The sequence below is a fragment of the Helianthus annuus genome, chromosome 12 (genome assembly GCF_002127325.2).
Source record: "Helianthus annuus cultivar XRQ/B chromosome 12, HanXRQr2.0-SUNRISE, whole genome shotgun sequence".
NCBI classification, from domain to species: Eukaryota; Viridiplantae; Streptophyta; class Magnoliopsida; order Asterales; family Asteraceae; genus Helianthus; species Helianthus annuus.
The window spans coordinates 12,739,615-12,765,098 of NC_035444.2; the positions used below are offsets into that span (position 1 = coordinate 12,739,615).

The 25,484-nt window shown below is 35.8% G+C and overlaps 3 protein-coding genes across 3 annotated transcripts; 1 reads left to right on the plus strand and 2 right to left on the minus strand.

The window, feature by feature from the left end:
• The first annotated feature begins 2,621 nt into the window (after positions 1–2,621).
• On the plus strand, positions 2,622–9,811 carry LOC110894131 (nucleolar protein 10). The gene is made up of 17 exons (XM_022141316.2): positions 2,622–2,746; positions 3,915–4,071; positions 4,261–4,359; positions 4,462–4,553; positions 4,644–4,744; positions 4,835–4,925; positions 5,373–5,431; positions 5,518–5,638; positions 5,969–6,037; positions 6,179–6,231; positions 6,309–6,417; positions 6,770–6,940; positions 7,017–7,175; positions 7,951–8,043; positions 8,139–8,321; positions 9,005–9,219; positions 9,313–9,811. The coding sequence occupies exons 2-17, from the start codon at positions 3,939–3,941 to the stop codon at positions 9,707–9,709; spliced, it is 2,145 nt and encodes a 714-aa protein (XP_021997008.1). The 5' UTR covers positions 2,622–2,746; positions 3,915–3,938; the 3' UTR covers positions 9,710–9,811.
• Positions 9,812–11,098: 1,287 nt separating this feature from the next.
• Positions 11,099–16,548, minus strand: LOC110894132 (alpha N-terminal protein methyltransferase 1). The gene is made up of 8 exons (XM_022141317.2): positions 16,259–16,548; positions 16,010–16,154; positions 14,377–14,435; positions 14,122–14,241; positions 13,068–13,169; positions 12,806–12,860; positions 12,433–12,530; positions 11,099–11,474 (listed from the first exon to the last, which is right to left on the minus strand). Exons 1-8 carry the CDS (start codon positions 16,487–16,489, stop codon positions 11,349–11,351), a joined length of 936 nt encoding a protein of 311 aa, XP_021997009.1. The 5' UTR covers positions 16,490–16,548; the 3' UTR covers positions 11,099–11,348.
• Positions 16,549–19,315: 2,767 nt separating this feature from the next.
• LOC110894130 (peroxisomal adenine nucleotide carrier 1) lies at positions 19,316–24,876 on the minus strand. Its single transcript, XM_022141315.2, has 5 exons — positions 24,557–24,876; positions 21,677–21,908; positions 20,731–20,877; positions 20,169–20,308; positions 19,316–19,730 (listed from the first exon to the last, which is right to left on the minus strand). The coding sequence occupies exons 1-5, from the start codon at positions 24,805–24,807 to the stop codon at positions 19,451–19,453; spliced, it is 1,050 nt and encodes a 349-aa protein (XP_021997007.1). The 5' UTR covers positions 24,808–24,876; the 3' UTR covers positions 19,316–19,450.
• Positions 24,877–25,484: the final 608 nt, after the last annotated feature.

Below are 25,484 nucleotides of genomic sequence, written 5' to 3' on the forward strand. Positions count from 1 at the left end.
CTTTGTCATTCGTTGTGAGGGTTGTATCTCGTGAGTTATCGTAAATGTTGTATTAGTTACTAACCTGGTTTGTGTGCATTATTGTTTAAAATAGGTTATTCGGCTTATCAGTAGGCTAAATACTGCCCGTCTAAACTTGCAATGTGAGTCATTCTCTTTTAATCAAATTTGTTTACAAAATCATGTATATTTTCAAAGTTACTTTTATTTAAAAATCAACATCTATAAATTATAGAAATGAAACGCTACAGATTTTTAAGTTCAAAATGGTATATTTTGATGTTCCAAAACATTTTTCAAATTAATCCAAGGGTTTGGAGCCATTTTGGCCATACACGAAGAATAACGATAATAAACGGTAAAACCGACAAGTGTCGGGGAACATAACTGACAAGTCTTAAAACTTGTCACACTTTTTAGAGTTAATTACATAGTTAGTCCCTGTGGTTTGCATAAAGTAACATACTTAGGTACTAATAGTTTAAAATCACATTCTAGGGTATTAACTTTTCATTTTGTAACGTTTGGAGGTATTAACGTTATTTGTAGGTTTAAAATCACATTCTATTAGTACCTAACTATGTTATTTTGTGCAAACCATAGGGACTAACTATGTTAATACCTTAGAAGTTAATACCTCCAAACGTTACAAAATGAAAAGTTAATCCCCTATAAGGTGATTTTAAACTATTAGTACCTAAGTATGATATTTTGTGCAAACCACAGGGACTAACTATGTAATTAACTCCACTTTTTATAAGATAATTATATACATCCCAAGGCTATTTTAATGTGAAGTATTTATAACGTGAAAACTTATAATGTTCAAAAGTATACAACCCTGGTTTTAAGAATAAACGTTAAACATTTTTGTTGTACTAACAAACACCAACTAATAACCTTATCAACACTATGTGCACTTTGTTTAGGGGGAGACCTGGTCATGTGTCGGTCGGATTAGATCCGATATCTTATTTGGGCATATAACTTGTAGGTAGATGAGTAGCACACTTGTTCCACAACTCCAATGAGCACTATTGAACAATGAGTAACGCGGCCCCGTTTTTAAATTGTTTTTATATTTTTTCGGGAGAAATGAATGCTGTAAATTATGAATTGTTTTTCATACTTGTACATACATAGCCACATGAGATATATCATTACCACGGAAAGTCCTCTACTTAGGATACCCATTAACTAACATAGCCATGTATATTGTGAATATAACTATTTAGTTTGACAAACTCTTCAAGGTTGGTCACACTAACTTGTCCGGAATGATAAATGAATGCATGATATCCATAACGTACTCTGTATTTGTGGTAAACATTGGTTTAGTCGGCGGTGGCACCGTTGGTCCGTGACGGAGGGTGGAGGTGGTGGTGATGAAGGGTGAGAGTGGTAATGGAATGAAAAAAAACAAGGTGGTGAATGAAATGAATTTGAGGTTTTTAGAGAAAATGAAATGCTTTATGTAACGAGTGATTTCATTACCTTGACCAATCAAATACGTTTTTTTTTCATTATCTCGCAATAGTACATTTCATTTCGTCTGTCATTCCTTCATACCAAACAATACCTAATTTATTTCGTAGGTATTTAATAATTTTTTTTAAAGTAAAGTACATGGATGGTCCTGTGGTTAACCATAATTTTGGATTTAGTCCTTAGCTTTTTAAAAGTACATGGATGATCTATGTGGTTTACACTTTGTAACGTATTTAGTCCCTAACTTTTACCAAAAGTATATAGTTAGTCCCTGTGGTTTGCACTTTGTAACATATTTAATCCCCAACATTTAGTGACTAAATGCGTTACAAAGTGCAAACCACCACAACCATCCATGATAAAAGTTAAAGACCAAATACGTTTCAAATAAACAAGAAAGGTCATCCATTCCCTACATATACAATTACAAGCTAAGGGGAATAGTGTCAGACAGCTGTCTGGCACTTCCCCATTGGACCAACCTATTTTTAATTTAATTTTATTCCCAGCATAAAATTACGTTTTTGCCCCCAGCTCAAAATAAAATTATAATTTCCCCCTAGCTCAAAATTACGCTTTTGCCCTCGGTTCAAAAACTCATATTTAATTTTGTTCCCAGTTTAAAATTACGTTTTCGCCTTCCGTTTAATATTACGTTTTTGCCCCCAGTTCAAAATAAAATGTTGTTTTTCCCTCTAGCTCAAAATTACGCTTCCGTCCTCAGCTCAAAATTACGTTTTTGTCCACAGTTCAAAATAAAATTATGTTTCCCCCTAGCTCAAAATTATTAGCTGCCTGTCACTTCCATATTGGAGTAACTCATTTTTAATTTAATTTTATTCCTAGTTTAAAATTACGCTTTCGTCCTTTGTTTAAAATTACGTTTTTGTCCGCATCTCAAAATAAAATTATAATTTTGTCTTCGCTTAAAATTACGCTTTTGCCCTCGGTTCAAAAACTCATCTTTAATGTTGTTCCCAGTTTAAAATTACGGTTTCGCCCTCCGTTTAAAATTACGTTTTTGCCCCCAGTTATAAATAAAATGTTGTTATATCCCAATTTCTCTTTATACCAACCTTTTATTCAATTATTTTAACTATATATATATAGTTTTAATTTTCAAAGTACTGGTATTACTGTATTAGGGATTGTGTTGCGAGACTAGGGTTTTAGTGGAACGTGGAAGCCAAGGGTTCTGCTACCCCCTGAGTCAACACACTGTTCTACACCTCCTTCGTTTCTCGAATCGGATCCTAATGTAAGTGTATTTCATCTCTTTCACTCTATATAAATGAATTCTAGATGCTTATACGTCGTTTATTGTGCTTCAATTTAATCGGTTTAGAAACTGCTTTATGAGTTTTTGCAGCATTTGAACTCAATTTACTAATCTATTATCTATATATCAATGTTTTCATCATAGAAACTGGAATAATTACTCACTACTTGATAATTTGATATGTATTATTCAACTTATTTTGCCTCTAAATGCATCTGTTATTTGAAAATTAAAATCCCTTATTCCTCTGCTGCTGGTTTAGAATCGATTGCTGAGTTCGTTGTTTTAAATTATTGAAATCTACAAGTTCGTTTATGTTAATGATCATTGATTATTCATTAATATGACATTACATATATCGGTAGGCCTGTAAACGAACTGCACGTTCATGAACTTGTTCGGCGGGAAGTTCGTTTATGTTCGTTTATCTAATAAACGAACGAACACGAACAAAAAAAAAAATTGTTCGTTTAATTAAATGAACGAACATGAACACACCTTGTGTTCGTTCATTTATGTTCATGAACGTTCGTTTGTGTTCGTTCATTTATGTTCATGAACATTCGTTTAAATTTTAGTAAATACATAAATAGTTAGATTTATATAAATATTAGGTTCTCTAACTACTTATATTTATATGACTAATTAGTATATTTATGAACTCTAATTTAGATGTGTTTTCGGATGAATTGTAATATATTAGGCTTGTTTGTTCAATATGTTAATTTACGTTTGTTTATATTTATTCAAATATGTTAAGTTAATTTTTTTTGTTTATGTTCATTTGTGTTCGTTAATGTTCGTGAACTGTTCGTTTAGGCTTTAAACGAACGAACATGAACGGACACGAACATGCTCGATTTCTTAATAAACGAACACGAACAAAAAATGTGTTCGATTATATGTTCGTGTTCGGTTAAAGTTAAATGAACGAACATGAACATGCCTATGTTCGTGTTCGTTCGATTCGTTTACAGGCCTATATATCGGCTTAAAAATGTATCTTTTTGTTGAAAATTGTAATCTGTTATTTCTCCGCTGCTGGTTTAGAATCAATTGTCGAGTTTCGTTGTTTTAAGTTATTCAAGTTTACCAGTTCGTTTATGTTAATGATAATTAATTCGTTAATATGGCATTACATGTACAGCTCTTGGGGTTGAGAATAGTCATCATGGCTTACCAAGGAGGTAACCTAAAGTCTACATCTATAAATGGAGTGAAGATGTATACAGTAGCGGCTCAACACCGCTCCCTGGCCACTTGGCTCCCGCCGAAGAAGCTTAGAGCTCTTCGCAAGGACAAAAGTACGGTTTTTATTCATTCAGATTATCTGCAAAAGTTTGAATGTGAATTTTTGGTGCTAGTCAGTGTTCAACTGAAAATCCATATTCATATCACAGTTTTGTAATCCGGTTTGCACTTTATTTTCAACAGTTTTTCAAGAACGATTTTCTTGTTTATCATCTTTAACAGCTTTCTTTCTCTGTGTATAGATTACATGGAAAGGGTGGATTTGATCCAAGATTTAAGATTTGAAACTGCAACAACTAGAATTAAAGCTACCCCGGATGGCGAATTTCTCATTGCTTCAGGTTATTGGGAACTTGTGATGTATTTTCATGTTCCGTTTGGCTATTTCTATATCATGTGGTAGAATTGTATTATCATATTTGCTGACTGGTTGAGAGTTTTAGGTATTTACCCACCGCAAGTCAAAGTATACGAGTTAAGGGAGTTATCATTGAAGTTTGAAAGGCATCTGATATCAGAGATTATCAATTTCCAGGTTTTTTTTTTTTGCTTAAATTATTAAAATCTGTATCTCTTTGTTTGTATTATACTTTAAAATCTGATATTTATTTTCACTTTTAAACAGGTGTTGAGTGATGATTATTCAAAGCTTGCATTCCTTTGTGCCGATCGTTCTGTTAATCTACACGCTAAATACGGAAGTCATTACAGTTTACGCATTCCAAGGTTCTTAACCGTCTCTCATAACACATTTTTCTATTTAACATAAATGTGTATTTCTCTGCAATCTTATTCGATCCCTTCTTGTGTGAGTAGGATGGGAAGGGATATTTTATACGATTGTTGGTCATGTGATTTGATATGTGCGGCTTCTTCTCCCGATCTATACAGAATTAACTTAGAGCAGGTTATTTGCCAAACACATTCACTATTTATCTGTTATTATGAGATGTTATTAAGAGTAAAATGCTATTTTCGTCCCTGAGGTTTGGCCAATTTTGCGACTTTCGTCCAAAGGCTTGTTTTTCGTCCAAAGACTTTCGTCCAAAGGCTTGTTTTTTGTTAACTTAAAGGATAATTCAATCTTTTTCACCTTATGTAAAAAAACCGAATTGCCCTTTAAGTTAAGAAAAAAGACGGAAATACCTCTGACTTAACGGAGAAATATGGATGGAGTTAACGAGCCGGATGAAAAATGGCAAGATTTCAAACCTTTTGAATCCAGATGCGGAAAAACAAACCTTTGGACGGAAGTCGCAAATTTGGCCAAACCTTAGGGATGAAAATGACATTTTACTCTACTATTAATCTTTTTTGTTTATAATTGGAGCTAATATAAACCCTTTTTACGCAGGGACGATTTCTATCTTCTCTTAACACACAATCCCCAGCACTAAATGTAGTCTCAAGAAGGTGAGTTAGGCCTCGTAGATGATATTGCATTTTGCTCATTTTGTAGTTAAAACGTTTTTATATTATATTTTTTGTAATTATTTTAGCAAGTATCATGGGCTAATTGCTGGTGGCGGTGAGGATGGTGCCGTTGAATGCTTTGACATGCGAATAAAATCTTCGGTTGCCAGGCTCAATGCGGTTACGTCTGTAACCGAGGGTGATGAGGTTGTTTTCTTCATGCAGATTAAAACTTTAATTTTTTATATGATATGCCATCATTACAATTTGATGAATAATTTTATTGACGGGTTGTAGTCGTAGGAGACTATGACCAGTTATTTGGCTTGATCTATTTCTAAAAAGTCCTATACAGTCTTTTCTAGATTTAGCAATTGAGGACTAGGCACTTCGGAAAACGTGTAGACCGTAACTACTAACTAGTGTAATTTAAATGCAAAAATGCTAAATATTATTATTATTTAATAGAAATTCATTTATTGTAGCGTAGGGTTGTGGTTTGGAGTTAAACACTTATCGAATTCTTGTATCATGTAGGAGGTTACCGCTATAGAGTTCGACGGAGATGGAGGCTATCACATGGCTGTTGGAAGCAGTGGTGGAAAGGTATTCTCAAAATCTCACCGTCAAATTTCCGTATTTTACATTATGTTCTATCATGCCGAACACAATTGTTGTATGATTGGTTAGTCTTTCCTTGTCAAATTTGTAATTTAAAAAAAAAAACTTAATTTTACTATTTTTCAGGTGATGATTTATGATCTGCGCTCATCATCTCCTCTTCGAGTAAAAGATCACATGTAAGCTAGCATTTCAGGCTTTTACAATTTTAACGTTGCTGTATTTTTTTTATTAATTTGGCAATATATATATATAGGTATGGAAGCCCTATATTGAATATCAAGTGGCATCAAACTCTCAACTCCGAGAGGCCAAAGCTAATTACTACTGATAAGCATATTGTTCGGATTTGGGACCCAGAAACTGTAAGTGTGTATTATATATATATATAGAGAGAGAGAGAGAGATAATGAGTTAAGTACATGGATGGCCCCTGTAAAATTTTGAATTTAGTTCCCAACTTTATTAAAGTACATGGATGATCCCTGTCGTTTGCACTTTGTAACGCATTTAGTCCCCAACTTTTGCCAAAAGTACCTTGAGTGGTGTATCTGATCCTATAAATTGTCAGGCATAATTAAAAAAGAATTAGCATGTCGTGAACATACAACTTCATGATTGTTTATTGTTAATACGTTATTAAAAATCTATGATAGAATCATATTAAATATACACAATTAAAATGACGGGGGTTTTTCGACTTTTCGTTGGTCTTAGGGTGAAGGAATGACCAGTATTGAACCAACCGGTGGAGCCATAAACGATATGTGTGTGTTCAATGAAAGTGGACTAATGCTATTGGCTCTAGACACCAGCCAAATCCCGTCTTATTTCTTACCATCTTTGGGACCCGCTCCAAAGTGGTGTTCATACATGGAAAACCTAACGGTATGTATTTGAAATATTGATATTAGATTAAATTTCTGTTTTTTTTGGAGCTTATTATAAACATGTCTATATGTAGGAAGAGCTGGAGGAGGATGCACAAACAACTATTTATGATGATTACAAATTTTTGACAAAGGAGGAGCTTGAGAAGTTGAATCTGACCAATTTAATTGGCACAAATCTTCTACGAGCCTACATGCATGGGTTCTTTATCGATTTCCGCCTCTATAAAAAGGTGATTTAAGAAAAAAAATTATGTTGGATACTACAAATTGTTGTGTAAGTTGGGGAGGGATCATGAGAAAACTCCTGTTTGTGAGAAAACTCAAGAAAACTCAAGAAAACTCTATCTGACCATTACTAAACTGTAAATCCTAATCCCTAAACCCCAAAAAACTAGACCCTAAACCCTAAAAGCTTAACCCTAAATCAAGGTTTAAAAGAACGAAAATGAGTTTCGAGGCGTTTTCCCTTCGCCTCACGAGGCGTACGCCTAGGCGGTATTAATAAATAAATATAAAAATTATATATATTATGAAAATACTAATACTAACTAAGTTCATCAACAGATTCATCAAAATCATCAAAAACACACATTAAAAAGACATGAAATGCTTGAAATTGACACAAAAAGTCAAAAACGTAAAAAACAGCTGTCAAAATCCCTTGAGGCGCACCTGAGGCGCAGCTTTCTTAGCGCCTCAGCCCCTCTGAGGCGCATATACATTAAAAACACCATGAGGCGCGCTCAGGCTCGTTTTTTGGCCGTTTTGCCTCGAGGCGCGTCTTGAGGCGCACGCCTCAAGCGTTTTTTAAAACCATGCCCTAAATGCTAACGGCTAAAAGCTAAACCCTAACCTTTAAAAATTAAACTCTAAACCCTAGAAAAATTCAACACAAATATCAATCGTTTGATAGAGTTTTCTCATGATCCTCTCCTTTTTAAGTAACCCTCTTTTTTCTGGTATTTATTATTTGTTGTAAATTTTTGTGTTGAAACGTATTTGTAGGCTCAGGCAGCGGCTAATCCAATGGTATACGAAGAGTATATAGAGAAACGAAAGCGGGAGAAGGAAGAGCAGGAACGCAGTACTCGGATTACGGTTATTTTGTTTTTGTGGTCGACTTTTTTTTATTATGCTGATGAGTGTTTTTTCACATATGTGTGTGATTTTGGGATTATTGTCTTTTCTTTCAGATTAAGAAGAAGCTGCCTAAGGTTAACCGGAGTCTTGCAAAACGTCTTCTAGAAGATGAGGAATTAGAAGCCACTAAAAAAGAAACCGATGTAGTCGACACCAAGAAGCCAAATAAGAAAAAGAAGGGACTCACTTCCGATGTTCTACAAGATGACCGGTTCAAATCTTTGTTTAGTAATGAGGTATGAGACTATCTTTTCCTTAAAAATTTAAATGCTTCTAGAATTTTAACGTTTGCCTTAAGAAACTGATTTTAATTGTTAGATTTGTTTATTGAGATTAGGGCTGCAAACGAACCGAACGATCACGAAGAAGACCTTGTTCGTGTTTGTTTGTTAAGAAATATATGTGTTCACGAACTGTTCATGAACACTTACCAAATGAGATTTTATGTTCGTGTTCGTTTGTTAAGGAAATGAACGTGTTCGTGTTCGTTTATTAATTTTAGGCAACGAACGAAAACGAACGTTGATGAACACAAACTAATGTTCATGAACACAAATGGAACAAACGAACACAAACATGCGTTCACGAACATAATACATAATACACTGACCCTTATTAGATTTTTTATTTATCGGAATTTTGAAGTATTTAAATAAAATATAAAAACGAAAAACACCAATGAACTATCGAACATAAACGAACACGTTACCGAACGTTCATGAACATACATGAACGAACACGGCCTCTGTTCATGTTCGTTCATTTAACTAAAGGAACAGAATTTCTTGTTCGTGTTTGTGAACGAACACAAATGAACTTTCCGCCGAATGGTTCTCGAACGGTTCGCTCGTTTGCAGCCCTAATTGAGACCCTTTTTTTGTTATCACTCAATGATCCATTTTTGTAATAATCTTTTCAGGACTTCGAAGTTGATGAAAACTCTATGGAGTATCGGGCTTTGCATCCTTTAGCTGCACCTGTGCAGCAATCGCTAGTGAAGGAACATTTCGACCCGTTTATCGAAGAAGATGAAGATCATCAAAGTGATTCCGATGCATCAGAAGAACATCAGTCTTCGGCTGATAAACATACAGATAATACAAGTAAAGACGGAAAGAAAACTCGTGCTCCAAGGTAATCATCATTTCTGTTCATGGGTCGATTCGGGTTCTTTATATCCCTAACGGGTCAAACAGATATATATTAAAAAAATCTAAAAACGTGCAGATTGTATGAAGTGAAGGATGAGAGGCATGCAGAAGCGTTTAGAAACCGCAAGTCACTTGCGAAAGAGGATGCTCTGCCATTGGAAGAGAGGGTAAAAGCTTTAGAAAATAATAAAAATTCAAACGGTTTCAACAAGGTTAAAGCGGGCCCTGGTGGGTCACGTGAGATCTCATTTATAGCAAGAAGCAAGGGGAAGTATGAGGAAGACGAGTATGATGATGATAATCCGCGTGAAAAAAGAAGGGGGATACAGTCACTGGGGTTGAAGTCTGATAGATCAGGGTTTCAGGGTCGAGGCCGTGGTGGAGGTAGAGGAGGCGGTAGAGGGCGGGGAGGAGGCGGCAGAGGGCGGGGAGGAGGTGGAAGAGGGAGAGGTAGAGGAAGGGGTCGGAGGTGAAATTAGTTGTTGAGAATGTGACCAAATGTAATTTGTATACAAGAATTAAGAGTAAAGACAAGATTCATTTTTGCATGGTTAGATAAGGTGATTTTTTAGTTCGGTGGCATGTGTTACGTATGCATATTTTATTTGAAAAAGAGATATCGTGCTTAGAGATGTAAACGAACCGACGTTCAACGAACAGTTCGTGAACCGTTTGGCGGGATGTTCATTTACGTTCGTTTGTTTACTTAATGAACGAACATGAACAATAAATTAAGTTCGGTTAGTTAAATGAACGGACATGAACAGATGTCTCGTGTTCAGTAATGTGTTTGTTAACATTAGTTCATGTTCGTTTGTTTATGTTCATTAAAGATTTTTTAGCATTTATTTATTTTATCTAAACTTTTTATATTCTTTAATTCTTATTTATCTCATTACCCATAGAAATAATATAAGAAATCCTATCTCCACCCTGTTTATGCCCCGTTCCATTTTATTTCTCATTATTCACATTGAAAAATATTATCGACCTTCGTTCAAAGATAAGGGCTTCAAGGTCTAGCGCCGCTACCTCTCATCGTCCACCTCTAGCCACCGCCGTCTTCGCCGATTTTATGTGTTCGTGAACCGTTAGTGAACACATACCTTTCCTTAATGAAATAGAAAATCACGTTCGGTAAGTGTTCATCAGCTCAGCTGTTCGTGAACACATTATATCCTTAACGAATGAACGTGAACAAGGCCTTGTTCGTGTTCGTTCTGTTCATTTACAACCCTAACATGCATTAGAAATTTCGTATCAAATACTGGTACCGACCGAGCATCTGTATGGTAGTCGGTTTTAAATTTAACTCAATATCGGTATCGGTACTATGTTGTACGGCCATCAACTATGGATTTCATGAGCAGTTTGCACTGACTATCCAAATTTAGATTTCAGAAACGGTCCACAAACGTGTACATGTATAGTTTTATATAACATTATATATTATCTATTTTATCATATAAATATGCGTTTAATATATTAACAAAAAATAATAAAATTAATACGTTTGTTTGGCCGTCTAGGCTTGCGAGTCTACTTGAACTCAATAAGCGAAGCTCGGACTTGTTTATTAAACGAGCTCATTTAAGCTCGATTTGATTCCAACTTCTAGCCAACCGATCACAAGTAACTTATGAGCGGCATGACTTGTTTATACCCCTACGAACAACTGAAACGTCGTGAGAAATGAGAAGTGGACCAACGGCCAACGCCATCTTTGATAATCTGTCCTCTTTTTCGGTTGGTTGTGTTTCAAACTTTCAATAATTCATGCGCCACACTTACACTAGTCGAACAGTCCCTAGCGTGATTAATCCGCCTAACACGCCGGCTGCAATATGGGCTTCAACAGGACACGCAGCAAAACATTCCTCGTCGCTATAAACCTTACATTTAACAAAGAACATGCCGAATTCACGACACCTAACATACATCCTTAGATTGAAAAACAATCGATGCCGACTAATCAAAAATGTCATTTTTCTGCCTTCCATTAAAAATGACTTACATAGAACTCACAAACACTGTTTTCACGCTATGACACAAAATCACAACTCCTACAGACAAAAGAGGACCCTAAACTCGAGCCTGTGTAGCAACACCACATTACTTGATGACGGCCGGTCTATTTGACTTTCGTTTTGGTCTTGAGGTACCGACTCTTTTAGGAATTTCTGTTGTCAATGCATACATTCTCACAGGAAATAGTTCATCTGGAAATCCCTTTTGATCCTGAAGCATATATTATAATACACATAAGCAAAGGGTCCACCATTGGTCAAACGTCAAAAATACACTTAAGGCTGTAAACGAACCGAACGTTCAGCGAACAGTTCGTAAACTGTTCAGCTGGAAGCTCGTTTATGTTCGTTCGATTAGCTTAACGAACGAACACGAACAAAAAATTTCGTTCGGTTAGCTTAGCGAACGAACACGAACATTGGTCTCGTTCGTTCGACTGCGTTCGTGAACGTTCGGTAATATGTTCGGTTACGTTCGTCCGTGTTCGTTTGATTATATTAAAAATTATAAATAATAAACTTTTATCTAAACATATTGAAAACTTGAAACCCTGTATTTTTTCTAAGTTAGCTAACATTTGGACATGCTAAGACATCGTTTGGTGGTGTATTAGACTTCTTGTGTTTTGATTTATCATTTGATGGTTGTATTTAACTACTTATATCCAATGTTTAAGGATAACCATATTTTTATTTTTATTTTTTTTTCAAGTTAAATGTTCGTTTGCGTTATTTTTTATTCGCTTGCATTCGTTTGTGTTCGCTTGCGTTCGTTTGTGTTCGAGACCAGTGTTCACGAACTGTTCGTGAACAACCAAATTTCCTTAATGAACGAACATGAACATAAACTTATGTTCGGTATGCATTCGTGAACAGTTCGCGAACATGTTAATTTCCTTAGCGAACGAACACGAACATGGTGTTGTTCGTGTTCGTTCGGTTCGTTTACAGCCCTAAATACACTCCAACTAAAAACTATAAATATTATGTAATAAAAAATAACTTCAGCATAATTGTTATAAAATAAGGAAAGACAAATTTGCAATAATATAACTTCTAAAAACCATTCAACCATGTCATCTTTACCATAAAAAAAATTAATAAAAAAAGTTAGAAAATGAAGTGAGCATTTAGCCAACATGAAAACTTCGAACGATAACTGGAATTACCTTCATCTCGTAGATGTGAAGCCCACACCGATTAAAGAGTTCCTTGAAGTACACGTGTGACCTTGTAAGGCTCTTATCTTCATTATCCAACACAAATCCTGAATCCATGAATGTCAAGACTCGGCTAACGTAAATATTTCTAAAGAACCTAAACCCTAAACTCAAACTCAAACTTAAGAACAAAAGCTTTTGTTGTTTTACAGATTATAACAAAAACAAGGACCAAGTTCAACAATTTTTTGCAATCACTATTTTCTTTTTACGACTAATCAAGAAAAATATTATATTTAGAAACTTTAAGGGCAAGAATGTACAAGGGAATATACATTAAAAAGGAGGCAACATAAACAGGGGTAACACAAAGAAAACCTACCAGATCTTGCAAGGTTTTCTTTCAAAACAAAAAATCCACCCGGTTTAAGCCCAGCCTACACATAAATAAACGTACGTGTCATAACCAGTTCGTATTGGCTACCAGTATGCAAAGTCTCAAAAAGCCAACGAACTATAAAAACATAAAACGAGACCTCCCAACTTTCATTTTGGCGTCTTTAATAAAAAAACCATGTGTTGAAACCACAAAGACTTGTACAATACAACTTGTATAAGTAGGGGGGAAAAGGATGTGATTATACCTTTGCTCTCTCGAAGAATGACACAAAGTCGTCATCAGCGAGATGGCCAATGCACCACTGAATCCATATGACATCATACCTTCCTGCATCTGGAGTGAATTCCTAAGATATATGAACAACAAATTTTTAGAGCTAATCGCCATGAATGTACAGCTTTAATGACAATATGACAATTGACAAACTTAGTATAATATCTTGCTCGTTAATATTGTGAATTTCCGTCACTGTAACAATGATAATACAGTAGCATTAGGAGTATATTAGCCCCGAAAACCGAGGCAATAGCTTCACATTCACAAGGGGCCAGACAATATATAAGATTTATAAAATTAATCCTAGATGGTTTTTACCACATTGTTAATTCTTGAATACCAGAAAAATTGGATACTAAAATAAATTACACACAATTTAATAATATTAAAAAAATTATGAAATGCCCTATTTATGAGATTTTTTTTCTTTATGTACAACCAAAGGGGTTCTATGATTCTATCTATATAAGCAGAACCAATTAAGCTCTATGCATAATCAAAGAAGCTCAAGAAACAAGAACAATAACAAATAAATCAGAAAAAAAAAAAAAAAACCTTAACGTTTGAGCCCTTAAATTTGAACCCTAACCCGGTAACCCCAACCCCAAAATTTGAGCCACCAAAGTTTTGAGCCATAAATTTGAGACAAGAGATATGCTCCATAACGAATCCAACATAGTTGTTAATAGCGAATAGCGACCGCTATTTTATAAATAGCGATACACTAGAAAAAAAAATTTGAAAATTTTTATATGTATATTATATCAAAATACCTTGGTATATATGCTATTTTACATGTATATTTAACAAAAACCTATAAATCCAGCTATTTTATAGCTATATCTAATTGCTATTTACATCAAAAAAAATTGTCGCTATGACCCAGATAGCGACACTTGGTCGCCTCTCTACATAGCGCGCTATAGCGGTCGCTATAGCCGCTATTGACAACTATGGAATCCAAAAGGCGTAAACACGCATACATACACACACACATATAGTATTTGACTATTTATCCATACCTGCAGTGGGGTACAATAAAAGTTGACGGCTTTGTGGTCCCCAGATACCATCATATTTTCAGGAGACAAATTCTCACGAGCAGCCTCCAAGAAATGTGACACAGGCTCAAGAAGGTCAACCTAGAAACAAATATATTTCAACTAACCGGTGACAAGCATTTGCTGAACATTAAATTCAAATTCTATAATTTCTTTTGAGCATAAACTTATTCTTCGGTTATTTAAAAGATAAACGAAGGGTAAGACAGTCATTACCTCATTGAAGTATCTTATAAGAAGATTCTTAGTCACCCTTCCAATTCCAGAACCACAATCTACACAGCAGTTTTTAGACATAAGTAAGAATCTTCGATATAGTGGCGGACCTACCTTATTATAAGGGGTAGCCGCTACCCCTTGACACTCCGGCGGTAGTGTAAATATTGGAAAAAAAAATTATGTTTTTTGACGTTTTTTCGATTTTGTTACCTTTTTTTTTTGAAACGTTACCCCTATAAGTATTTTCTAGATCCGCCACTGCTTCGATAAACAGTAAATTCTAACCAGAAACTGATAGGGAAGACATAAGGATAATAATAGAAACTAAAACATTAGAAGCCAAAATTTATGTTTTGCTATACAAAGATGGTTAAGAAAAATATATAAGGAAAAAATCAAGTATTATTAACTAAGAAACAAAACAGTTCAAAAGATGTAGGTTGCCCCATACGATCGTGTTGACAGTGGCATAAATAGAAATTTAAGAAACATAACGAATTTCTAGTGATTTGGAACCTTACTCCAATAATTTATAGGGGAAGTACACGGGGCACTAACTTACTTGTCCTTTAATCCAGAATAAAGAAAAAAAATAAAGTGCATAGTCTAGGGGTGTTCACAGTCCAGCCCAACGAGTTTTGACGAAAATTTTAAGCCGGGCCGCTAACTACGGTTTTGGGAAACGACATACCAAACCAGCCAGTTTTAACGTTCCAATTTTGGTGGTTATCCATTTTTTATTGTCTTTCCAAAATCATTAGTTGATACTAAAATTTCAAAAAATGATAAAAGATGGTTCGTGATTATAATACAGATACCAAACATTTAAAACATATAAAAATAAGAGTTAAATGCCATTTTGGGCCCTCTGGTTTGAGCCATTTTGCCCGTTTAGTCCAAAGGTTTCATTTTTTTCTTGTTCGTCCAAAAAGGTTTTACCGTTGCCCTTTTAGTCCACTGGGTTAACTTCATCAATTATTTCTGTTAACTAGAAGGAAGATTCGGTCATTTTATATGACCGAATTGCCCTTCTAGTTAACAGAATTACATATAAAATGACCGAATTGCCCTTCTCGTTAACAGAAATAGTGGATGAAGTTAACCCAGTGGACTAAAATGGCAACGGTGAAACGTTTTTGGACCCACAGGCGAAAAATGAAACCTTTGGACTAAACTTGCAAAATGGCCCAAACCACAAGGACTAAAATGGCATTTAACTCTAAAAATAATAAAGATTAAAGGCTAGTTCGGTTTATACGACCGGTTCCAAGTTCCAAACTGAACCAAACCGCTAAAACCATCAAAACCGAACCATGAACTATAAACACTTTGGATCTCAAACCGGCCAACTTGCTTCAGTTTGGGTGGTCCGGTCGGTTTCAATAACTAATGAACACCCCTAGGGAATACAATCTCGCGCAATCACACGATCTTCCCTTCTTTGACCTACCTGAATCAAGTCAAGTCAACGAAGCAAGCTCAAGGACCATTTTCTTTGTTCTAAAATCACACTATCAGTCCTATTTTTCTAACAAATATTCTAAAATCACACCCATTTCTTCATCTCAATCAATTACAAATTTACAACCACGATTGAATAAAAAAAAAAAACAAGGGTAAGAGAACTAACCAAGAGCTACAAGATGCTGATTTCTACCAGCATCAGGAAAGAAACGAGCCAAAAGGGTATTCAAAAAAGCCTCACTTGTACTAATATCAGGCTCATTCACATGCCCATATCCACCCAGCACACCTTCCACCGATGCTTCCACACCCTTCAAACCACAAATTCAAGATTCTCCCTTTTTCAATTCTAGTCCCTTTTTTCACACAAAAGGTTTCAACTTTCTTTAACAAATGAAAAAAGATACGAACTTACTTGCCAGTAGCCAACACCGTTGCTGTACCAATCATGCTTCTTTTGTGAATCACCAACTTCTTCTTGCCACATTTCATCTGGGTTCTTGAATTGGCGGCCGTTACTGTCTAACCCACTGATCTCCATCTGGGTTTTGGTGTTGGGTCTTGCCCTAACGCTGCTACTGCCGTTAGCTTGATGAGTAGCAGCTAATAAAGGGTTTACACAGAGGTTAATGGGTGCTGCAAACATGTGTTTCTGGGGGTTTGGGTTTAGGATGTTTTTGTTTCCGGGCCTCCTGGGTGATAGACCTAGCCTACAATGTTTTTCTTTCATTTTTAATTTTTTTTGAAAGGCGTGAACTATTCGTGAATGTCGGGAGGTCTAACATACGTTGTCTTAACCGGGTCCGTGCTAGAGAGCCCTCTCACACAATAGATTCCCAATTTAAACCCCTCAATGAGAAACTCCTATCACCCAGACTTGAATTTGAGACCTGAAGGGGAAAACTCACTCGGACCCACCATAGGTGGAACTAAAATACCTGTGACCACCACTAGAGCACTAGTGATGGTTGTTTCATTTTTTTTTTAATAATTATTGGTTTAGTGGGTTTAGTGGGATCATTAGCGCTACGCTTGCAGGAGGCTGAGCTGGTTATGGTATCGATATTTGCAGGGGCGTAGGGCTAATCGTGTTTCAGCATGTTTAACAGGTCTTTGATGACACGAATATCACAAGTTCTAAACGTGAATACGACTTGTTTAACTACTTTATATCTCATGTCTATAACACAGTTTTACGTTTTATGTACCAAGAAGGAGAAATGTTGGATCTTAGCCTTCTAATTTTGATTTTTTTTAAAAAGATAAAAAATCATTTTTAAGTAAACAGATCTAATCGTGTCATATACATGTATCTAATTGTCAGCCCTAGATATTTGATAACTTTATTAAATGGCAAAAGAGTAAAGTACGACGAGTGTAAACGGAAGTTGACTAGATGACAAATCATAAATGACAAAAAAGTAAAGTAAAAGGGTGTAAATAAAAGTTGACTAAAGACAAAACAATAAAGTACGACGAGTGTAAACAAAAGTTGACTAGATGGCAAAAGAGTAAAATAAAAGGGTGTAAATGAAAGTTGACTAAATGACAAATCAATAAAGTATAGGGTGTAAGTATAACAAACGTACAAACGGACAAGAAAATCACTATTCGTGATTTAGTTTTGTGTAAACAAAAGTTGACTAGATGACAAATCATAGATGACAAAAAAGTAAAGTAAAGGGATGTAAATGAAAGTTGACTAAATGACAAATCAATAAATTATAATGGTGTAAGTGTAACAAACGTACTAAAGGACAAGAGTAATTGAGTAAATGGCATGTCTGGGGGTTTAAACCCTAAATTGTGAAGGAGAAAGACACGTATCAGAGGCACTTGGCACTTTGTACTCAGGTTTATAACTCAAATCGTCATCAGATAGACACCTAATGAACAACTGGAGATCTATATAAAACAACTGGCAATCCTACTCTTTTTACAAGAACTTATACAACTGGTACTACATATACTGCAACCAGTACAACACATAATGCACATCGTTTAAAGCTTTTACTTTTATGGTTTTGAGATTTTAGGTTTTGGTAAAACTAAAATAGTTTCATTACTTTTAAAGGGCATGATTGGAAAACCACACTGGTTAGATCGTAAGCGTAAATACTATCAATTTAGTTACGAGTTAATGGACTAACATAAAGAAACCTGATGATTTTAAGTGGATTAAAAAGACCAATGGAAGCTAAAGCAATACCGGCCAAAACGAGTGGAAAGCCATTGATTCTTCCATTATCCCTTGTTGCTTTTAAGATCACATGTTGTCGGAGTAGTCCGGTTTTCAGAACATTAAAGATTTTAAGAGTAAAATGCCCGCATAGTCCATGTGGTTTGGTGAAATTTCACTTTTAGTTCCCAACTTTTGGAAATTACACACATGCTCCCTGTGGTTTGTCAAGTTGTTACTCGGATAGTCCCTAGAGTAGATGGCGGTTAATTTTCGCCGTTAAGTCCATGTAAAATTACTAAAATGCCCTTACTAAAAAAAAACAATAATCTTTTTATTTATTTGTGGAACTCACCCACCACCTACTTATCTTCAACCTCCACCCTCAGCCACGTACTTCATCTTCAACCTCCACCCACCTCCATCAACACCCTCCACCGACACCTCTAATCCCCACTTTCTCTCTTTATCTTGGATAACCTTATAATCCAGTAAATTTATTACCCCAAGTCCCTGATTGATAGATAAAATATTACTAATTTATAATATTTGTTGTTTTAAATACTTTTTGTTCTTTCTACTTGTGTCCTTTAGGTGGATGTTTTATAGCTAACCCATGTGTGTAAACGAGTCGAGTAATCCGTGAACTAATTCAAACCTTCTCGTAAAAGCTTGAATCAAGTCAAACCTAAACGAGTTTAGCCTAAGATGAGCCATGCTTGAACCTTATACATAGAACTCGACCACGAGCCAAGCTCATTTACACCCCTAGCTCGAACTTTGATCTTATATGCAGAATCACTTGGTTTATTGAGTTTGTATCAAGCCATGGGATTATGGGAATGATCATTCGCATCGAGATGAAGTTTGATCATGGCCGGCCCTGGGGTGGGCGGGGAGGACCACCGGTCAGGGCCCGATATTTCAAGGGGCACGTTTTTTTTTTTTTGAAAAAAACCTGGTATGTATATATAAAATATTTTTTTAATTTGGTACATCCATACAAACACCAACATAGCCCCCCTTACAAAACTATTCTTATGGTTTATATTAGTTAGTAACCCCTTTGGCATTAGGTTTAGACCTTTAGTGAGCCAAATACCCAATTTCGTTAAGGCCTAAGGGCACATTTTTTCGAGCTCGAACAGGGTACACGAATTCTCAGGGCCGGCCCTGAGTTTGATCATATATAAACACTTGATACCAGGGTTCAGGATGTCGGATGATGTTTCATCTTTCATTTAACCTTTTGTTTTGTTATCAACTAAACTAATGATGTTTTAGACATGTAAGTAGCAGTAAAACAAACACATAAACAATATATCTAATCAGGCATCGTTATGTTTGAAACAACAAAGATTAACACAATAATTAATCTTATTTAACTAATTACATTTGGTCTTAATTACACTCGACATTCCATCTCATTCAAGAGCTTTTTATCCTGCTTCTGCTTAAAAACAAGAATCTCCTTATTCCCAGAAACAGTACCCACGTACTCTTTGTGATCTTTTCCTTGATCATCAACAGCAACGCTGAACTTAGCACGGTTTTTAGGATTTGGGCGCGTAAACCTTTGAAGAATCCTAGGAACCCTTCCTTGTTCCATATAGCATGGAGTGCCCCGGATACTGTTTTTCTTGATCTTACTTCTGGGTCCTCGTTGATATCTTCATCTGATTCTGCAGCCTGAATCATTACCTTGCATCTGCGTGTAGTACATGTTTCAGTTCAACTTTTATACATTTACAAGTTGACTTTCTGGTCAAACAGTTATAAAATCAACTCAAAATGACTTTTATGAGTCCATTCTTTAGTGGGCTAATTCCGTAAATAAAAATTAACCAACTTCGGTAATATGACTGATGACGTGGAGCTTTGACCATATTGACTTTATTCTATGTTCTAACTGTGTCAACTGTCAAGTGTTTATCGTTATTCATTTACCTTTGACCGAGTTGACTTTTTGGTGGTTTTTTCTAGCCTCAAAAAAAGCTGGTTACCCAAAAAGAATGTATACGGAAATCGTAAATTGTGTGAAATTGGTGACATAACTGATATATCAATTTGAATCAGAAAGTATTGTTTGACTCGAAAAGTCAAAACTAACCTATTTGTATAATCTGACCCGCAAAGAAGAATTTACCTGATAGCTGGGTATGTCAAGCAGGTAGCAGCACATTTTGACACTGCCCCTAACAGAAAAGCATTCAGGGCAGAAAGTGACTGCGGGTTACCAATCTGTCCCGCCAATAGTCTTTGTTTCAATTGATCAAATGCAGTGTACTGAAAAAAAAAAACAAAAAAAAAAAAAAAACAAAAAAAAAAAAAAAACAGGTTAGAGATAACATCATTCATCAAGTAAATCGGTTTCTTTTGTAAGGGCAGGCAAAATGCCCTCTTTCGGTCCAAATGAATACGGCATGTTGACTTTTAAGTCAAACACACTACTTATAAAATCTGGGGTAAAATGCCATTTTCGTCGTTTGGCCAGTTTTGCGACTTTCGTCCACAGGTTTATTTTTCCCCTGACTTAACGGAGAAAAATGGATGGAGTTAACTAGCCGGATGAAAATGGCAAAATTTCAAACCTTTGGACGAAAGTCGCAAAACTGGCTAAACCTCAGGGATGCAAATGGCATTTTATTCTAAAATCTGAAACCGTTAAGGATAATTGATTGTATGTTAATACCTCGGTAACTAATTACCTGAATTGCTGGATTTATTGTGAGCAAAATTGAAATGCCGAGACCATCAAACGCTTCTCCCCACGTTTCCTCTGAAAGGGTTTTCCATAGCCCTTTGGACTTGCCAAAGTCACTTGTTTGCATCCTTGATGCAGCTGTATCCAACGGCTGAAGAAACACCACAGATTTAGTCATCAATGTTAGGTAACAACCAATAATATGATTGCATATTCATGTTCATCTATATGTTTATTAGGGGTATCAATTTCGACCCATATACTTATGAGCGAATCGGTTTATGTATCATCTCTAACGGGTCAAAGTGTAGAGTCAAAAAAGTTGGCTAAAAAGCAAAGGGGTCAAATAGGTCGGAAATCTCCCAAAAAAAGTACACAGCTGGTCCCTGTGGTTAACCAAAATTTTGGATTTAGTTCCTAGCTTTCCAAAAGTACACGAATGGTCCCTACGATTTGCACTTTTTAACGCATTTAGTCCTTAACTTTTGCTAAAAGTACACGGATGGTCCTTATGGTTTCCACTTTGTAACGCGTTTAGTCCCCAACTTTTAGTGACTAAATGTGTTACAAAGTGCAAACCACAGGGACCATCCATGTACTTTTGGCAAAAGTTGGGGACTAAATCCATTACAAAGTACAAACCACAGGGACCATCTGTGTACTTTTGGAAAGCTAGGGACTAAATCCAAAATTTTGGTTAACCACAAGGACCATCCATGTACTTACTCCGTTACTCGTGTATTTTTACACACAAAACTTTGTAAAGCATTTTGTTTAAAAATTAAATTGGCACGCTAATTACTTATAAACAAAACTAAAAGTACTGGACAAAAAGTGTTCCGAGTCAACCCAACCGAGCCATACCAAAAACGTTACCCATTACCCAACTCGCTAATCTTGCCACATGTAATATATATTATAAGATGTACTAATGTGATTTGTGATTTAACCTGGGTTATGGCAACGGTACAAGCGCCCGCAGCAGCAGCAATAAGCAAGTTAGCCTTGGTACCAATAGACTTGTATCCAGACCTCTCGATATACGTCCTCCTAAAGAAGCTATACCCATAAAAGTATATGAATGATGAAACAAATGATTGCAGGTTCTTTGTTCCTAACCCTTGAAACAACGAAAGAATCTGACGTTTCGAAATCGCTTCCCATAGAACGTCAGATAGGTTCCTGTTCAATATATGAACAACATGAGATTTAACATTTAGCTAAAATGAATATTCACACCATGTGGAGTGGTTTAACTAAAAAGTGTATAAGTGATTGTCACGTAGATAGGGGGATCTCACTAACTTTTTCCTCAAAAAATCTGTAAGGGGAGGGGGGGTGGTCACTAGTGATAGAATTCTATCACTCACAAGCACCAATCAAGTTCTGCCATGTCATCAACCATTTTTTCATCACTCACAACCTTTTTTAGTGGGGGTGGTCATCACTCACCACCACACCCAACAATTTCCCCCAACCAACAAATACCCTCACAAAATAAATCATCACGCGTTGAAAAAATAACGAAAATCGGATTTCGTGATACAATAACGCGTTAATGTTTATGGCGGCGGTGGGAATTGTTATTGTATAACGCGTTATATTGATCCATAACGGAAAAATAACGTAGTGGCCCGCCTCCCCTAATGGTTTCACATGTAAATTAAATACAAGAAAAAAAAAATGAATTGTGTGTGCAAATGTGCATGAGACCATGTGTACTCGTATAGATTTAGGCGTTTTTAAGCCCAAGCACGCCCGAAACACTCCCAAGCTCGGCCCCTAGGGGGGTTTTTCAACCTAAAATGGCATTTGGCGTTGTATTTTCCACGCCTTCCCCCATTTTGTTTGTCCAATCACCCTTCATCTTCCTATTCTTTGTCCAATAAGATTTTTTGATGGTTTTGTTTTATTTAATTATATTAAGGGGCGGACCCACATAGAGTGGGTCGGGGTGAGTGGGGTCCCCGGACCCTAATGTTTTTTAAAAAATTAGTAATTTCGGTATATTAAATTGTATAAGGACCTCATAAATACAATTAGGTGGACACCATAGAAAGAAAAAGAAACCTTGTATAGTGGTAAATTCCTATTCTTTACTAACAAGAGGTCATGGGTTCAATCCTTGTATAGCTCTTTTTCCTTTTTTTTTAAATCTAGTTCAAACATCGCTATGACCCGACCCAACCGAGGACCGACCCGAAAATTTTAACGTTTTGTTATGAAAATTTTGAACACCGAAAAAATGGACGCCATTGAAAAAAAATCCTGAATCCGCCACTGATTATATTACATCTCATTTAACATAATGCCCCACATCCCCATTACACCCATTTTAGAAAACGCCCGTTAATGCCCCATTGCTGACTGGGTTGCCACATGGCGCAAAACACCCTAGGCTGGGGCATTATTCACCCCAACGACTACGCATGGTCTGATTGGTGAAAAGTTGGTGGACCCCATGCTCTCATCCCATCACATCCGTTACCAACCTAACTCCGGCCTCCTTAGACTATCCACAACGCATTTGAATCGTCCATGCCCATGATGATGTGGAATCATCCACATTTAAGGGCCCATTAATTCTCATCCGAAAACTATAATAGATCCGTCTGCAAGGGCTAAAGGATTTTGGTTATTGTGCCACTGAAGCCATATTTTATATTATATAATTTGTCAACTAGCTAATTAAATAAGATTTTAATTAGATAACTCCACCAGCTTCAACCATCTAATCTGATGTTTAATTTTTAAATGTTTATGTTTAAATCTAATTTAGTTTTGTTATTATGTAATGCATTAGTTATGTTTTTATCTTTTTTTTAAGGCAAATTGGATTTAAATGATCTCAACTTTTTCAATTTGGCCGATAATAATCCCAACTCAGTTATTTGCCGATAATAATCCGAATTGGTCCACTTTTGGCCGATAATAGTCTGTGTTAAAAATAGCTTAATGGAGTTAAGTTTTATTCCGAATTACAAACCGATATAAAAATAGCGTAAAAAATATCTTGACGGAATTAAGTTAAAAAGCAAATTCAGAAAAATCCAATTCAAAAAACTAATCTGTTGCATGTGTATTTATTTTTTTTATCAATGTACTTTTTTTTTTATTTTAGATATTACCTATTTACTTGTATTAACTATTTAATCATTGAATTACTTAGATGCATTTCAATAATTTAAGTAATTGAATTTAAAGAAAAAACAGGTGACGATGTGGAAAATCTAAGGATATGTAAGGATATTTGTATGGTTGAAGATAAAATTGAGAGGTTTTAAGGATTTGTATGGATTTTAAGGATTTGTATGGATATGATGTGGCAGGTTACTAGGCAACTAAGGGCGCCTAAGGGCCTCCTTAGCATTGGAGATAGTCTTAGGCTTTCGTTACCGTCTCACAATTTTTTACTGCCACGTCAAAAAGTGACTGTCACATCATTGTCACGTAAGCATGAGCTCTCTCACTCACTCGTTATTGGAATGGCGGTGGCTTGGATGGCACCCCGTTAACGATCTGGCACGATGTTTGGCGCCCCGGACAGCTGATGTGGCATGGGGCACTATTTGACAACACATGGCCTTAGCGCCGTTACCCGCCTAGTCAGAGCGGTGTGTGTGTATTGGGGGAGGCCGGGAGGGGGTGATTATGCTTATCAATACACAGGTGTCACTATCAGGAGTTCATCACGTTGATCAAATTTAATTCATACAAAAACCTAACTTTAGTAATAATTCACACATAAATCATCAGAATATCTAATTGAGGTAGAACTCAACAAAACCCTGAAGTTAGAGAAGACAAAAAGCCCAAAGTGGAAGAAATACCTGTATTTTCTGAGATTGGGGGTACGTAATTCAGCTTGATACTTAGTTTTGCAGGTATCTAAAGGGTATAAGATGGTGGTGCTAGCGAGGGATCCAATAGCGCCTGCTGTTGCATCTACTAACGATTCCATATCAAAACCACCCATTGATGATTGATCTTTAAGAGTTATATCTTGGAAAATGGATGCAAGTAGGAGGTGTGGAAAGTGATGATGATGATGAGGCATACGTAACCTTGCGATTGAGAACATGGGGGAATGAATGGGGCTCTGATTAGTAGAGTACAAGATACAAACAAGTCGCAATCCACTATTATTATTCAAGTCAACAAAATTTTAAATATCATTGTGTAATATAGCTTTAGCTTTATGAATTATATGTGCACTAGTAATTCTTATAGCATGTTTCGCTAAGCTTTTTGAAACAATTTACTGATTTATTGTCTTTTTTAAAAGTCATAAGCTCTAAAATGATATTTGGTAAAAGGGATGTATGTGAGGGGAAAAAGCCAATAAGTCACTCTATACTGATTTTTTCAAAAAACCAATAAGTCAATAAGTTATTTCACAAAGTTTAGCCAAACATGCCCTTACTATATTTTTTAACGAAAAATTTCTTTTAACTCTACGAATGAGAGACTTGAATTCAAAACATTCTTCTCTCAAATCTAGGTGTTTAAAAGTTGTCTTTGCTAATAAACCAAAGTCGGACCTATAGTATAAGTAATCTAGATTTAGGTGGCCTAGGCCCTCAAAAAAATAGGGTCTCCACAAGCAAACCACTCTTTATTATAGTTTATTAGAGCATTCACATCCAATCCACTAAAAATATACATACATTCCACTAAAAAACAACTCCTATATCAATATATTTCCACTAAAAACAAATACTTTTTCTCTCTCCTTTTCAATATATATTACATTTTCTC